The sequence below is a fragment of the Mesoplodon mirus genome (genome assembly GCF_964341445.2).
Source record: "Mesoplodon mirus genome assembly, chromosome: 4".
NCBI classification, from domain to species: domain Eukaryota; kingdom Metazoa; phylum Chordata; class Mammalia; order Artiodactyla; family Ziphiidae; genus Mesoplodon; species Mesoplodon mirus.
Window position 1 is genome coordinate 154,541,709 of NC_138979.1, and position 18,251 is coordinate 154,559,959.

General features: G+C 37.3%; 1 protein-coding gene across 6 annotated transcripts in view; it reads left to right on the forward strand.

Annotated features, from left to right (window-relative positions):
* The window catches only part of RAD51B (RAD51 paralog B), a 666,036-nt gene that overhangs the window by 13,380 nt on the left and 634,405 nt on the right, over positions 1–18,251 (forward strand). For all 6 annotated transcript variants that reach the window (XM_082617995.1, XM_082617991.1, XM_082617994.1 and 3 more), the window contains exon 4: positions 114–230. In XM_082617995.1, the coding sequence (XP_082474121.1) occupies positions 114–230 (117 nt within the window). The remainder of the gene's footprint in view (positions 1–113; positions 231–18,251) is intronic.

Here is an 18,251-nt window from a genome sequence, read left to right on the forward strand (position 1 = left end):
AGAAGAAAAAAAGGGGGATTGGGGTTCCAACTGCTAGAATTTGAGTTTGGAGTTGACTTATGTTTTTGAATAAATATGGAGGTTGAAAATAACTTGATCTCTTCTTTGTTCAGGCTTATGAGATAAAGACACAGAGGTCTGCTGCTCCATCACCATCATTTTTATCTACAACCCTCTCTGCTTTAGATGAAGCCCTGCGTGGTGGTGTAGCTTGTGGATCCCTCACAGAGGTAAAAAAGAAACTTTCCAAACCTTCTTCCGTTGACTTAGAACCTTCAGAGCCAGGGGAAAAAGGTTAATTAAAAACATAAATTATTTTGGGAATATTCATCTAAGTTAAATTATAAGTACCTCAAGGGCATGGTTCTCCACTCAGTCCCTAGTACAGTACTAGTACAGTACATCAAAAGGAAGATGGTCCAAAACAATCCCTGCTGACTGACTGAAATCTGATGGGGTTGCTGTTTCTTTGAATTCGAAAGTGATGAATATTATGAAATAATATGAAACAATTTGGGGGAATTAGAAAAGGATCACTACTTAGTGTATTAGGAAGGAAAATTTGAAATTTTATTAACATGTGGGCAAATTATAGTATTAAACTGAAGTGAGCTATTTTCACTGCCTGTTAAAGATAAAATTTGGTTCTAGGAAGTAATAGGTTGTTGTATTAGTTATATATTGTTGCATAACAAATTACCCCCAAACTAAGTGGCTTAAACAACAATAAACATTGATTTCCGTTTCTTTGGGAGTGGCTTAGCTCAGTGATATTGGCGAAGGATGCGAGGGGGCAGGTTGGTGCTGGTTGTTGGTGGGAGGTCATGATTCCTCCCCAGAGGGCTCTCCACAGGTTGCTTGAGTCTCCTCATGACACGATGTCTGACTCCCTCAGGCAAGATGGAAATGGCTATTCCTTTGATGATTTAGCTTTGGAAGTTATACACCATCACTTCTGCCACTTTCTCTTCTTTAGAAGCGGGTAATTAAGTCCAGCCCACATTCAAGGAAAGGGAAATTAGACCCTACCTTTTGAAAGAAGTGTCAAGAATTTGAGGATATTTTAAAACCACAACAGTTCTTTTCCTTGAAAACTGCATTCATGTGCTTACTGGTCCTCATGTGGTGACTCCATAGACTATGTTTACCAGTACACTCCTGAGGGACTTCTTGCCTGAGAGTTCTAGGGGAATAGATGCTTGAAACAAACTTTTAACAAGAGTAGACGCTTATATTCTGATAGGCATAAATTTAACTGTAGATATTTTCCCTTGAAAATAGGGGACCTGTTTTAGATAGTATACATTATTTTATTTCCGGTCTTCCAAGAAAGGTTTTTTTTTATAAATTAAAAAATTTTTTTTATTTATTTTATTTTTGGCTGTATTGGGTCTTCGTTGCTGCGTGCGGGCTCTTCTCTGGTTGTGGCAAGTGGGAGCTACTTTTCATTGCAGTGCACAGGCTTCTCATTGCGGTGGCTTCTCTTGTTGTGGAGCACGGGCTCTAGGCATGCGGGCTTCAGTAGTTGTGGCACACGGGCTCAGTAGTTGTGGGTCGCGGACTGAGCAGTTGTGGCTCGTGGGCCCTAGAGTGCAGGTGCAGTAGTTGTGGCACATGGGCTTAGTTGCTGTGGGATATGGGATCTTCCTGGACCAGGGCTGGAACCTGTGTCCCCAGAATTGGCAGGCAGATTCTTAACCACTGCGCCACCAGGGAAGCCCACCAAGAAGGATTTTAAAATGTGTGTGTGCTATGCCTAGTAGATGCCTATTGGATAGTAGGTAAATGAACGAAAGAGTGAATTAACCTTTAATAGAAATTAGAACGTGCTGTTGCAGGGCACTGCCACCAGATGGTGCCAGAATCCTATCTTACATAATATTTTTGTGATCTAGTTGGACCTTTGTTGAAATAGGTTTATTTACAAAAAAAAAAGAAAGAGGCTTTATAGTAATTGTGATCCACAGTTATAAACTTACTTATTTAAATAGAAAAACTTCGGGAAGATTAACCAACAAATACTTTTTTATTTTTTAAGTTTTGGAATAGTTTTCAATACTTTTTCCTGTAGCTTTTATCAATTCTTTCTGAATCCAAGAGATAGTTACAAGCCATTAGGTGTTTTTTCATCATCTGATTGGCTGACATGGAATATAAATACCCTGATTGCTTATAAGAGGCAAGTTCTCTGCTTTTTGTTTCAGCTACAGGTAGCCTCTGCAGTCTTTTTGGCATTTTTCAGCTGAGTACAGGGAGTATTTGTTGACCTTGGATTAAAAGCAAAAATTTAATATCTATCTTATGTATACAAGATTAATTACATCCTGCATGTGTAAGTTATGAACATTTATGAGCCTGTGACCCAATATAAAACAGAGAACAATACCAAAATCATTGAAACCAACTGTGGGCTTCTCCCTGATCCCATCTTTGGCCTTCTGTTGGGAGGTAACTTCCATCCTGAATTTCCACCATTGCTATACATTTTTTAAAAAATTGAAGTATAGTTGATTTACAGTATTATATAGTGTCAGGTGTACAGCATAGTGATTCTACCATTGCTATACTTTTTTTCCCAATGGTTACCAATACCTATAGTTTTCCTTTATCACCCATATACATAGGAAATGTAGCATTTTATTTAGTTTTGCTTATTTTTGAGCTCTATTACACTATATATTGGTGATTAAATCATATATCTCTTCTATGAATTGATTTTTCCACTTAATATTATTTTATAAGATTTATCCATGTTGCAAGTAGCAAGAGTATAATTCACTTTCACTGCTGTGTCATACTCCATTTTGAAAATATGGCCACAGTTTATTTATCTGTTCTCCTGTGAGTGAACATTTGGGTTGTTTCCAAATATTAGCAGTTTGCTGCTAACGTAAACAAGTCCCGTGAAAACTGTTGTACATGTCTCCTGGATCACATGTACAGGTATTTCTCTAGGGCAGAGATTGGCAAACTACTGCCCAGTGATCAAATCTGGACAGCTGCCTGTTTTTTATAAATAAAGTTTTATTGTAACACAACTATGTTCATTTGTTTACATTTTGTCTGTGGCTGTTTTTGAGATACAAGGCAGAGTTGCATTAGTTGTGACAGAGACCTCATGGTTTGCAAAGCCTAAAATATTTACTAGCCTGCTCCTGTCTAGGGGATCTACCTTGGAGTGATTTGCTGGTTATTATAGAGTTTGCACATAGGTAGCATTGCAGAATCAGGACAAATTGTTTTCCAGAGTGGTTGTGTCTGTTTACATTCCTAAGAGCAATGTGCACGAATACCTCTTGCTCCATGTCTTCTTGCCTTGGTATTATCTGACTTCTCAGTTTCTGCCCTTCTTTGTGATCTTAGTTTTCATTTTCCTGATTACTAATGAGCTGGAATATCTTTTTATAAATCATTTGGCTATTTAAAAAAATAATTTTATTTTATTTTTTTATACAGCAGGTTCTTATTAGTCATCCATTTTATACACATCAGTGTATACATGTCAATCCCAGTCTCCCAATTCATCACACCACGATCCCCACCCCCTGCCACTTTCCCCCCTTGGTGTCCATACGTTTGTTCTCTACATCTGTGTCTCTATTTCTGCCCCACAAACCAGTTTATCTGTACCATTTTTCTAGGTTCCTTATATATGTGTTAATATATGATATTTGTTTTTCTCTTTTTGACTTACTTCACTCTGTATGACAGTCTCTAGATCCATCCACGTCTCTACAAATGACCCAATTTCGTTCCTTTTTATGGCTGAGTAATATTCCATTGTATATATGTACCACATCTTCTTTATCCATTCGTCTGTTGATGGGCATTTAGGTTGCTTCCATGACCTGGCTATTGTAAATAGTGCTGCAATGAACATTGGGGGTGCATGTGTCTTTTTGAATTATGGGTTTCTCTGGGTATATGCCCAGTAGTGGGATTGCTGGGTCATATGGTAATTCTATATTTAGTTTTTTAGAGAACCTCCATACTGTTCTCCATAGTGGCTGGATCAATTTACATTCCCACCAGCAGTGCAAGAGGGTTCCCTTTTCTCCACACCCTCTCCAGCATTTGTTGTTTGTAGATTTTCTGATGATGCACATTTTAACTGGTGTGAGGTGATAAATCATTGCAGTTTTGATTTGCATTTCTCTAATGATTAGTGATGTTGAGCAGCTTTTCATGTGCTTCTTGGCCATCTATATGTCTTCTTTGGATAACTGTCTGTTTAGGTCTTCTGCCCATTTTTGGATTGGGTTGTTTGTTTCTTAATATTGAGCTGCATGAGCTGTTTATATATTTTGGAGATTAATCCTTTGTCCATTGATTAGTTTGCAAATATTTTCTCCCTTTCTGAGGGTTGTCTTTTTGTCTTCTTTGTAGTTTCCTTTGCTTTGCAAAAGCTTTTAAGTTTCATTAGGTCCCATTTGTTTATTTTTGTTTTTATTTCCATTACTCTAGGCCATGGATCAAAAAAAATCTTGCTGTGATTTATGTCAAAGAGTGTTCTTCCTATGTTTTCCTCTAAGAGTTTTATAGTGCCCAGCCTTACATTTAGGTCTTTAATCCATTTTGAGTTTTATTTTTGTGTATGGTGTTAGGGACTGTTCTAATTTCATTCTTTTACATGTAGCTGTCCAGTTTTCCCAGCACCACTTATTGAAAAGACTGTCTTTTCTCCATTGTATATCCTTGCCTCCTTTGTCATAGATTAGTTGACCATAGGTGCGTGGGTTTATCTCTGGGCTTTCTATCCTGTTTCATTGATCTGTATTTCTGTTTTTGCACCAGTACCATGTTGTCTTGATTCCTGTAGCTTTATAGTATGTCTGAAGTCAGGAAGTCTCATTCCTCCAGCTCCGTTTTTTTCCCTCAAGACTGCTTTGGCTATTTGGGGTCTTTTGTGTCTCCATACAAATTTTTAGATTTTTTGTTCTAGTTCTGTAAAAAATGCCACTGGTAATTTGATAGGGATTGCATTGAAACTGTAGATTACTTTGGGTAGTACATCATTTTCACAAGTTTGATTCTTCCAATCCAAGAGCATGGTATGTCTCTCCATCTGTTTATGTCATCTTTGATTTCTTTCATCAGTGTCTTATATTTTTCTGAGTACAGGTCTTTTACCTCCTTAGGTAGCTTTATTCCTAGGTATTTTATTCTTTTTGTTGCAGTGGTAAATGGGAGTGTATCCTTAATTTCTCTATCTGATCTTTTGTTGTTAGTGTATAGGAATGCAAGAGATTTCTGTGCATTAATTTTGCATCCTGCAACTTTACCAGATGCATTGATTAGCCCTAGTAGTTTCCTGGTGGCATCTTTAGGATTCTCTATGTATGGTATCATGTCATCTGCAAACAGTGGCAGTTTTACTTCTTCTTTTCCAATTTGTATTCCTTTTATTTCTTTTTCTTCTCTGATTGCTGTGGCTAGGACTTCCAAAACTATGTTGAATAATAGCGGTGAGAGTGGACATCCTTGTCTTGTTCCTGACCTTAGAGGAAATGCTTTCAGTTTTTCACCACTGAGAATGATGTTTGCTGTGTGTTTGTCATATATGGTCTTTATTATTTTGAGGTAGGTTCCCTCTATATCCACTTCCTGGAGAGTTTTTATCATAAATGGGTGTTGAATTTTGTGGAAAGCTTTTTCTGCATCTATTGAGATGACCATATGGTTATTATTCTTCAATTTCCTGATATGGTGTATCACATTTATTGATTTGCGTATATTGAAGAATCCTTGCATCCCTGGGATAAATCCCACTTCATCATGGTGTATGATCCTATTAATGTGTTGTTGGATTCTGTTTGCTAGTATTTTGTTGAGGATTATTGCATCTATATTCATCAGTGATATTGGTCTGTAATTTTCTTTTTTTGTAGTATCTTTGTCTGTTTTTGGTATCAGGGTGGTGGTGGTCTCATAAAATGAGTTTGGGAGTGTTCCTTCCTCTGCAGTTTTTTGGAAGAGTTTGAGAAGGATGTGTGTTAGCTCTCTCTGAATGTTTAATAGAATTCACCTGTGAAGCCATCTGGTCCTGGACTTTGTTTGTTGGAAGATTTTTTAATCAGTTTCAATTTCATTACTTGTGATTGGTCTGTTCATGTTTTCTATTTCTTCCTGGTTCAGTCTTGGAAGGTTATACCTTTCTAAGAATTTGTCCATTTCTTCCAGGTTGTCCATTTTATTACAATAGAGTTGTTTGTAGTAGTTTCTTAGGATGCTTTGTATTTCTGCTGTGTCTTTTGTAACTTCTCCTTTTTCATTTCTAATTTTATTGATTTGAGTCCTCTCCCTCTCCCTCTTTTCCTTTTTCTTTTTTTTTTTTTTCTTATGCGGTACGCAGGCGTCTCACTGTTGTGGCCTCTCCTGTTGTGGAGCACAGGCTCCGGACACACAGGTTCAGGGGCCACGGCTCACGGGCCCAGCCACTCCACGGCATGTGGGATCTTCCTGGACCGGGGCACAAACCCGTGTCCCCTGCATCGGCAGGTGGACTCTCAATCACTGCGCCACCAGGGAAGCCCTCCCTCTTTTTCTTGATGAGTCTGGCTAGTGGTTATCAATTTTGTTTATCTTCTCAAAGAACCAGCTTTTAGTTTTATTGATGTTTGCTATTGTTTTCTTTGTTTCTATTTCAGTTATTTCTGCTCTGATCTTTATGATTTCTTTCCTTCCGCTAACTTTGGGTTTTGTTTGTTCTTCTTTCTCTAATTCCTTTAGGTGTAAGTTTAGATTGCTTGTTTGAGATTTTTCTTACTTCTTGAGGTAGGCTTGTATTGCTAAAAACTTACCTCTTAGAACTGCTTTTGCTGCATCCCATAGGTTTTGGATCATCGTGTTTTTGTTGTCATTCGTCTCTAGGTATTTTTTGATTTCCTCTTTGATTTCTTGGTTATTTAGTAATGTTTTTTTTATCCTCCATGTGTTTGTGTTTTTTTATGTTTTTTTCCCTGTAATTGCTTTCTGATCTCATAGTTTTGTGGTCAGAAAAGATGCTTGATATGATTTCAATTTTCTTAAATATACTGAGGCTTGATTTGTGACCCAAGATGTGATCAATCCTAGAGAATGTTCCGTGTGCACTTGAAAAGAAAGTGTAATCTGCTGTTTCTGGATGGAATGTCCTATAAATATCAATTAACTCGAAGGCCTGAACCAAGATAGCAGAGTAGAAGGACGTGCTCTCACTCCCTCTTGTGAGAACACCAGAATCACAGCTAGCTTCTGGACAATCATCGACAGGAAGACACTGGAACTCACCAAAAAAGATACCCGACATCCAAAGACAAAGGAGAAGCCACAGTGAGATGGTAGGAGGGGCATAATCACAACAAAATGAAATCCCATAATTGCTGGGTGGGCGACTCACAGACTGGAGAATACTTATACCACGGAAGTACACCCACTGGAGTGAAGGTTTTGAGCCACACGCTAGGCTTCCCAACCTGGGGGTCTGGCAACAGGAGGAGGAATTCCTAGAGAATCAGACTTTGAAGTCTAATGGAATTTGATTGCAGGACTTTGACAGGACTGGGGGAAACAGAGACTCCACTGTTGGAGGGCACAAACAAAGTAGTGTGCCCATTGGGACCCAGGGGAGGGAGCAGTGAACCCAGGGGAGACTGAACCAGACCCACCTGCTAGTGTTGGAGGGTTTCCTGCAGAGGCAGGGGGTGGCTGTGGCTCACCGCAGGGACAAGGACACCGGCAGCAGAAATTCTGGGAAGTACTCCTTGGCGTGAGCCCTCGCAGAGTCCTCCATTAGCCCCACCAAAGAGCCCAGGTAGGCTCCAGTTTTGGGTTGCCTCAGGCCAAACAACCAACAGGTGGGAAACCCAGCCCACTCATCAGCCATCAAGAGGATTAAAGTTTTACTGAGCTCTGCCCACCAGAGCAGCATCCAGCTCTACCCACCACCAGTCCCTCCCATCAGAAAACCTGCATAAGCTTCTTAAATAGCCTCATCCACAAGAGGGGAGACAGCAGAAGCAAGAAGAACTACAATCCTGCAGCCTGTGGAACAAAAACCACATTCACAGAAAGATAGACAAGATGAAAAGGCAGAGGGCTATGTACCAGGTGAAGGAACAAGATAAGACCCCAGAAAAACAACTAAATGAAGTGGAGATAGGCAATCTTCCAGAAAAGGAATTAAGAATAATGATAGGGAAGATGATCCAGGACTTCGGAAAAACAATGGAGGCAAAGATCGAGAAGATGAAAGAAATGTTTAACAAAGACCTAGAAGAATTAAAGAACAAACAGAGAGATGAACAATACAATGGCTGAAATGAAAACTACACTAGAAGGAATCAATAGCAGAATAACTGAGGCAGAAGAACGGATAAGTGACCTGGAAGACAGAATGGTGGAATTCACTGCTGCAGAATAGAATAAAGAAAAAAGAATGAAAAGAAATGAAGACAGCCTAAGAGACCTCTGGGACAACATTAAACTCAACAACATTCGCATTATACGGGTGCCAGAAGGAGAAGAGAGAGAGAAAGGACCTGAGAAACTATTTGAAAATATTATAGTCGAAAATTTCCCTAACATGGGAAAGGAAATAGCCACCCAAGTCCAGTAAGTGCAGCGAGTCCCATACAGGATAAACCCAAGGAGAAACATGCCGAGACACATAGTAATCAAATTAGCAAAAACTAAAGACAAAGAAAAATTATTGAAAGCAGCAAGGGGAAAATGACAAATAATATACAAGGTAACTCCCATAAGGTTAACAGCTGATTTCTCAGCAGAAACTCTACAAGCCAGAAAGGAGTGTCATGATATAGTTAAAGTGATGAAAGGGAAGAACATACAACCAAGATTACTCTACCTGGCAAGGATCTCATTCAGAATTGATGGAGAAATCAAGAGCTTTAGAGACAAGCAAAAGCTAAGAGAATTCAGCACCACCAAACCAGCTCTACAACAAATGCTAAAGGAACTTCTCTAAGTGGGAAACACAAGAGAAGAAAAGGACCTACAATAACAAACCCAAAATAATTAAGAAAATGGTAATACAAACATACATATCAATAATTACCTTAAACGTGAATGGATTAAATGCTGCAACCAAAAGACACAGGCTTGCTGAATGGATACAAAAAGAACACCCATCTATATGCTGTCTAGAAGAGACCCACTTCAGACCTAGGGACACATACAGACTGAAAGTGAGTGGATGGAAAAAGATATTCCATGCAAAAGGAAATCAAAAGAAAGGTGGAGTAGCAGTACTCATATCAGATAAAATAGACTTTAAAATAAAGAATGTTATAAGAGACAAGGAAGGACACAACATAATGAGCAAGGGATCAATCCAAGAAGAAGATATAACAATTATAAATATGTGTGCACCCAACACAGGAGCACCTCAATACATAAGGCAACTGCTAACAGCTGTAAAAGATGAATTCGACAGTAACACAATAATAGTGGGGGACATCAACACCTCACACCCAATGGACAGGTCATCTAAAATGAAAATAAATAAGGAAACAGAAGCTTTAAATGACACAATAGACCAGATAGATTTAATTGATTTTTATAGGACATTCCATCCAAAAACAGCAGATTACACTTTTTTATCAAGTGCACACAGAACATTCTCCAGGATAGATCACATCTTGGGTCACAATTCAAGCCTCAGTAAATTTAAGAAAATTGAAATCATATCAAGCATCTTTTCTGACCACAATGCTATGAGATTAGAAATGAATTACAGGGGAAAAAACTTAAAAAACACAAACACATAGAGGCTAAACAGTACATTACTAAATAACCAAGAGATCACTGAAGAAATCAAAGAGGAAATCAAAAAATACCTAGAGACAAATGACAATGAAAACACGACGATCCAAAACCTATAGGATGCAGCAAAAGCAGTTCTAAGAGGGAAGTTTATAGCTATACAAACCTACCTCAAGAAACAAGAAAAATCTCAAGTAAATATTCTAACCTGACAACTAAAGGAACTAGAGAAAGAAGAACAAACAAAACCCAAATTTAGCGAAAGGAAAGAAATCATAAAGATCAGAGCAGAAATAACTGAAATAGAAACAAAGAAAACAATAGCAAAGATCAATAAAACTAAAAGCTGGTTATTTTAGTTCAGTAAAACTAAAAGCTGCTTCTTTGAGAAGATAAGCAAAATTGATAAACCATTAGCCAGACTCATCAAGAAAAAGACGGAGAGAACTCAAATCAATAGAATTAGAAATGAAAAAGGAGAAGTTACAACAGACACCGCAGAAATACAAAGCATCCTAAGAGACTACTACAAGTAACTCTATGCCAATAAAATGGACAACCTGGAAGAAATGGACAAATTCTTGGAAAGGTATAACCTCCAAGACTGAACCAGGAAGAAATAGAAAACATGAACAGACCAATCACAAGTAATGAAATTGAAACTGTGATTAAAAATCTTCCAACAAACAAAAGTCCAGGACCAGATGGCTTCATAGGCGAATTCTGTCAAACATTTAGAGAAGAGCTAACACCCATCCTTCTCAAACGCTTCCAAAAAATTGCAGAGGAAGGAATACTCCCAAACTCATTCTATGAGGGCACCATTACCCTGATACCAAAACCAGACAAAGATACTACAAAAAAAGAAAATTACAGACCAATATCACTGATGAATATAGATGCAAAAATCCTCAACAAAATACTTTCAAACAGAATCCAACAACACATTAAAAGGATCATACACCATGATCAAGTGGGATTTATCCCAGGGATACAAGGATCCTTCAGTATATGCAAATCAATCAAGGTGATACACCATATCAGCAAATTGAAGAATAAAAACCATATGATGATCTCAATAGATGCAGAAAAAGCTTTCCACAAAATTCAACACCCATTTATGATAACAACTCTCCAGAAAGTGGGCATAGAGGGAAACTACCTCAACATAATAAAGGCCATATATGACAAAAGCACAGCAAACATCATTCTTAATGGTGAATAATTGAAAGCATTTCCTCTAAGATCAGGAACAAGACAAGGATGTCCACTCTTGCCACTATTATCCAACATAGTTTTGGAAGTCCTAGCCACGGCAATCAGAGAAGAAAAAGAAATACAAATTGGAAAGAAGAAGTAAAACTGTCACTGTTTGCAGATGACATGATACTATACATAGAGAGTCCTAAAGATGCCACCAGAAAACTACTAGAGCTCATCAATGAATTTGTTAAAGTTTCAGGATACAAAATTAATGCACAGAAATCTCTTGCATTCCTATACACTACTGATGAAAAATCTGAAAGAGAAATTAAGGAAACACTCCCATTTACCATTGCAACAAAAAGAATAAAATACCTAGGAATAAACGTACCTAAGGAGGTAAAAGACCTGTATGCAGAAAACTATAAGACACTGATGAAAGAAATGAAAGGTGATACCAACAGATGGAGAGAGATATCATGTTCTTGGATTGGAAAAAACAATATTGTGAAAATGACTAGATTACCGAAAGCAATCTACAGATTCAATTCAATCCCTATCAAATTACCACTGGCCTTTTTTATGGAAGTAGAACAAAAAATCTTAAAATTTGTATGGAGACACAAAAGACTCCGAATAGCCAAAGTAGTCTTGAGGGGAAAAAAATAGAGCTGGAGGAATCAGACTCCCTGACTTCAGACTATACTACATAGCTACAGTAATCAAGACAATATGGTACTGGCACAAAAACAGAAACATAGGTCAATGGAACAGGATAGAAAGCCCAGACTTAAACCCATGCACCTATGGTCAACGTATCTATGACAAAGGCGGCAAGGATATACAATGGAGAAAAGGCAGTCTGTTCAATAAGTGGTGCTGGGAAAACTGGACAGCTACATGTAAAAGAATGAAATTAGAGCACTCCCTAACACCATACACAAAAATAAGCTCAAAATGGATTAGAGACCTAAATGTAAGACAAGACACTATAAAACTCTTAGAGGAAAACATAGGAAGAACACTCTTTGACATAAATCACAGCAAGATTTTTTTTGATCCATCTCCTAGAGTAATGGAAATAAAAACAAAAATAAACAAATGGGACCTAATGAAACTTAAAAGCTTTTGCACAGCAAAGGAAACCATGAACAAGACAAAAAGACAACACTCAGAATGGGATAAAATATTTGCAAACGAACCAACAGACAAAGGATTAATCTCCAAAATATATAAACAGCTCATGCAGCTCGATAGTAAAAAAACAAACCAATCCAAAAATGGGCGGAAGACGTAAATAGACATTTCTCCAAAGAAGACATACAGATGGCCAAGAAGCACATGAAAAGCTGCTCAACATCACTAATCGTTAGAGAAATGCAAATCAAAACTACAATGAGGCATCACCTCACACCGTTTAGAATGGGCATCATCAGAAAATGTACAAACAACAAATCCTAGAGAGGGTGTGGAGAAAAGGGAACCCTCTTGCACTGTTGGTGGGAATGTAAACTGATACAGCCACTATGGAGAACAGTATGGAGGTTCCTTAAAAAAGTAAAAATAGAATTACCATATGATCCAGCAATCCCACTACTGGACATATACCCAGAGAAAACCACAATTCAAAAAGACACATGCTCCCCAATGTTCATTGCAGCACTATTTGCCAGGTCATGGAAGCAACCTAAATGCCCATCAACAGACGAATGGATAAAGAAGATGTGGTACATATATACAATGGAATATTACTCAGCCATAAAGAGGAACGAAATTGGGTCATTTGGAGAGACATGGATAGATCTAGAGACTGTCATACAGAGTGAAGTAAGTCAGAAAGCGAAAAACAAATATCGTATATTAACACATATATGTGGAACCTAGAAAAATGGTACAGAACTGGCTTGCAGGGCAGAAATTGAGACACAGATGTTCGGAACAAACGTATTGACACCAAGGGGGGAAAGAGGCGGGGGGTGGGGGTGGGGGTGTGATGAATTGGGCGATTGGGATTGACATGTATACACTGATGTGTATAAAATTGATGACTAATAAGAACCTGCTGTATAAAAAAATGTGATCAAATGTATTCTATTAGAAAGAAGCAAAAATAGACCATATTTACTGTCTAAATTATACAATAATTTAATGATATTTAGCATCTATTGTAGATGTTTTTATTATTACAGATTGTATTTTCTTTATCAATGTCTTTAATTTGGGAATCAAAAAAAAGAAAATAAAATCTGAAAAAAATATACTTCATATTCATCAAGATAATGGTTATTAGAGGAGAGAGTGGTCGTGAATAGAAGAAATCAGTGACATTGTCTTGATCTGAGTTGACTGGGTTCAGTTTGTGAAAATTTATTTAACTCTAATATGATTTTTGCACTTTCTGTATGTTGTATGTTATACTTTAACAAATGTTTAATAAATGAAAATGCTCCTGAAAAAAAAAAAGAAAATCAATTAAATCTATCTGGTCTATTGTGTCATTTAAAGATTGTGTTTCCTTATTAATTTTCTGTCTGGATGATCTGTCCATTGGTGTAAGTGAGGTGTTAATGTCCTGCACTATTATTGTGTTACTGTCAATTTCCTCTTTTATAGCTGTTAGCAGTTGCCTTATGTATTGAGGTCCTCCTATGTTGGGTGCGTACATATTTATAATTGTTATATCCTCTTCTCAGATTGATCCCTTAATCATTATGTCGTGTCCTTCCTTGTCTCTTGTAACATTCTGTATTTTAAAGTCTATTTTATCTGATATGAGTATTGCTATTCCTGCTTTCTTTTGATTTCCATTTGCATGGAATATCTTTTTCCATCCACTCACTTTCAGTCTGTATGAGTCCCTAGGTCTGAAGTGGGTCTCTTGTAGACAGCATATATATGGGTCTTGTTTTTGTATCCATTTAACGAGCCTGTGTCTTTTGGTTGGAGCATTTAGTCCGTTCACGTTTAAGGTAATTATCGATATATATGTTCCTATGACCATTTTCTGAATTGTTTTGGTTTTGTTTTTGTAGGTCCTTTTTTTGTCTTGTGTTTCCCACATAGAGAAGTTCCTTTAGCATTTGTTGTAGAGCTGGTTTGGTGGTGCTGAATTCTCTTAGCTTTTGCTTATCTGTAAAGCTTTTGATTTCTCCATCGAATCTGAATGAGATCCTTGCCAGGTAGAGTAATCTTGATTGCAGTTTCTTCCCTTTCATCACTTTAAATATATCGTGCTACTCCCTTCTGGCTTGTAGAGTTTCTGCTGAGAAATCAGCTGTTAACCTTATGGGAGTTACCTTGTATATTGTTTGTCATTTTTCCCTTGCTGCTTTCAATAATTTTTCTTTGTCTTTAATTTTTGTCAGTTTGATTACTATGTGTCTTGGCGTGTTTCTCCTTGGATTTATCCTGCCTGGGGCTCTCTGTGCTTCCTGGACTTGGGTGGCTATTTCCTTTCCCATGTTAGGGAAATTTTCGACTATAATATTTTCAAATAGTTTCTCAGGTCCTTTCTCTCTCTCTTCTCCTTCTGGGACCCCTATAATGTGAATGTTGTTGCATTTAATGTCCCAGAGGTCTCTCAGGCTGTCTTCATTTCTTTTCATTCTTTTTTCTTTATTCTGTTCTGCAGCAGTGAATTCCACCATTCTGTCTTCCAGGTCGCTTATCCGTTCTTCTCCCTCAGTTATTCTGCTATTGATTCCTTCTAGTGTATTTTTCATTTCAGTTATTGTATTGTTCATCTCTGTTTGTTTGTTCTTTAATTCTTCTAGGTATTTGTTAAACATTTCTTGCATCTTCTCAATCTTTGCCTCCATTTTTTTAAAAATTTATTTTATTTATTTTATTTATTTTTGTCTCTGTTGGGTCTTTGTTGCTGTGTGTGGCGTTTCTCTAGTTCCTGTGAGCAGGGGCTACTCTTCGTTGAGGTGTGCAGGCTTCTCATTGCAGTGGCTTCTCTTGTTGCAGAGCACATGCTCTAGGCATGCGGGCCTCAGTAGCTGTGGCTCGTGGGTTCCAGAGTGCAGGCTCAGTAGTTGTGGCGCACAGGCTTAGTTGCTCCGTGGCACGTGGGATCTTCCTGGACCAGGGCTCGAACCTGTGTCCCCTGCATTGGCAGGCAGATTCTTAACCACTGTGCCAGCAGGGAAGCCCTGCCTCTGTTCTTTCTCCGAGATCTTGGATCATCTTCACTATCATTATTCTGAATTCTTTTTCTGGAAGGTCACCTATCTCCAGTTCACTTAGTTGTTTTTCTGGCATTTTATCTTGTTCCTTCATCTGGTACAAAGTCCTCTGCTTTTTCATTTTGTCTGTCTTTCTGTGAATGTGATTTTCCTTCTACAGGCTGCAGAATTGTAGTTCTTCTTGCTTCTGCTCTAAAATAATTTTATTAAGGTACAATTTAAATACTCTAAAATTCAACCTCTGTAACTGTGTAATTCGATTATATTAGTGAATTCATAGTAAATCATCATCACAATCCAGGTTTACAACATGTCCCATCATCCTAAAACATTCCCTCATGCCCGATTATAGTTAATCCTCGCTCCAATCCTCAGTCCTAGGCATCCACTGATCTACCTTTTGTCTACATATTTGCCTTTTCTAAACATTTCATGTAAATGGAATCAAATAATATGTCACTTTTGTGTTTGGTGTTTTTCACCCAGAATGATCTTTTTGAGGTTCATTCATTTTGTAACATGTATTAGCAGTTTGTTCTTTTTAATTGTTGAGTAGTATTAATAGTATTCCATGGTATGGCTGTAACACATTTTGTTTATCCAACTGTCAGTTGATGGGTACTTCGATTGTTTACAGTTTTTATCTGTCAGGGATAATGCTATTATGAAAATTCATAAACATGTCTTTGTGTGGGCATAGGTTTTTACTTCTCTTGCGTAGATTCCTAGGAGTGGAATGGCTAGATCATATGCTAGGTGCATGTTTAGCTTTTTAAGAAACTGCCAGGCTGCTTTCCAAAGTGGTTGTGACATTTTACATCCTCACCAGCAATTCATGATGGTTTGTTTTTCCACATCCTCAGCAACACTTAGTATTGTTTATCTTTTTGATTTTAGCTGTTATAGTGAGTGTTAGTGGTATTCATTGTGGTTTTAATTTGTGTTTTCCTAATGACTAATGATATGAACACCTACTCATGTACTTATTAACCATTTCTATGTTTTTTTAAATGAAATATCTGTTCAAATCTTTTGCCTATTTTTTAATTGTTTGTTTTCTTGTTATTGAGTTGTGAGTTCTTTGTATATTATGGATACAAGTCCTTTATCAGATATATAATTTGAAGTTATTTTCTTCCTATCTGTGGCTTCTCTCTTCATTTTCTTTTTTTTTTTTTTTTTTTTGCTGTACGCGGGCCTCTCACTGCTGTGGCCTCTCCCGTTGCGGAGCACAGGCTCCGGACACACAGGCTCCGCGGCCATGGCTCGCGGGCCCAGCCGCTCCGCGGCATGTGGGATCTTCCGGGATCGGGGCACAAACCCGTGTCCCCTGCATCGGCAGGCGGACTCTCAACCACTGCGCCACCAGGGAAGCCCTCTCTTCATTTTCTTAATGGTAACTTGTGAAGTTTTTAATTTTGTAGTCTAATCTATCAGTTTTTTCTTTTAAAGATTGTACTTTGGTGTCACCTCTATGAATGTTTTGTCTAGCCAAGGACACAAGTTTTTGCTATGTTTTCTTCTAGAGTTCTATATTTAGGCTTTACATTTAGTCTGTGATCTATTTTGAGTTAATTTTTGTGTGATCTATTTTGAATTAATTGGTAAAGTGAATTGTGGAATATCTCTTCTTTTTTTATATTCTGTAATTGTTTGCATAAGATTTGTTTCTTGAAAATTTGGTAGAACTTGCCTGAAAAATTGTCTGATCTTGGTACTTTCCTTGTGGGAAAATTGAAACAATTAAATAAATTTTTTAATGATTAAAGGGCTAGTCAGGTTTTTTATTTCTTTCTAAGTAGTTTTGGTGCATGATATTTTTAGGAATTTACCCATTTTCTTTAAGTTTAAAAATTTATTGTCATAAAAGTTTTCACTGTATTCTCCTTGTCTTTAAATCTGGTTTTATATGTGGTTCTACCCACCCTTTTCATTCCTAATATTATTAACTTTGTCCTTTCTTTCCCTTCCTTTTAAAAAGATCTGGTCAAAGGTTTGAGTATTTTACAGTCTTTTCAAAGAACTGTGCTTTTTGTTTTGGTTCTTTGTTGGTTTTCTTTGTCTTCTACCTCAATGATTTTTGTTATTTTCTTATTATCTCCCTCTATCTAATTGTGTTTTTTCTGGGATTCTTATCACCACGCCCAAACTTTTTAAATTACACATTTAATTAATTAATTTTCAGTTTTTCTTCGTTTTACTCTGAGCTTCTAAGGCTACGAATTTTTCTTCCTGCATTCTTTTTTGTGATAAAGTATTTTCATTTTTATTTAGTTCTAATAGTATTTAAAAATTTCCATTATGATTACTTCTTTAACTTATGTTTTTTTGGAATGTTTGAATATCTAAATTATTTAATTAAAAATTTACCTTTCACATTTTAATTAGATTGTTAACCTAATTGCATTTTAGTCAGAGAATTTTGCGTGATATTGAGTCTCAGAAATTTTCTGAGACTTCTTGTTGTTGCTTTTAAATATTTATTTATTTATATTTGGTAGCGCCAGGTCTTAGTTGCAGCAGGCAGGCTCCTTAGTTGCAGCAGACAGGCTCCTTAGTTGTGGCAGGCGGGCTCCTTAGTTGTGGTTCAAGGGCTCCTTAGTTGCGGCTCACCGGTTCCTTAGTTGTGGCATGCGAACTCTTAGTTGTGGCATGCATGTGGGATCTAGTTCCCCGACCAGGGATCAAACCTAGGCCCCCTGCATTGGGAGCATGGAGTCTTAATCACTGTGCCACCAGGGAAATCCCTGAAACTTGTTTTAAGGATTAATATGTGATCAGCTTTTGTAAGTGTCCCGTGTGTGCACAAGAAGAATGATTATTCTCTAATGATTGTGTGTTCTGCCTATGGCCATTAAATTAAGCTTGTAATTTGGGTTGTTCAACTCTTCTTTATCTTTGCTGAGTATTTTTTTTCTCAACCTGACCTGATATTAATTCAGAGAAGGTTATTAAAATACTCCATTATATTGTTAACAAATTTACTTGTAGTTCTATTATTTTGTATATTTTGAGCCCATTTTATTATGTTTAAATTAACAGATTTAGAATTGTGTATTCCTGAGAACTGAACCATGTACTATGGTTCTTCTATGTAGC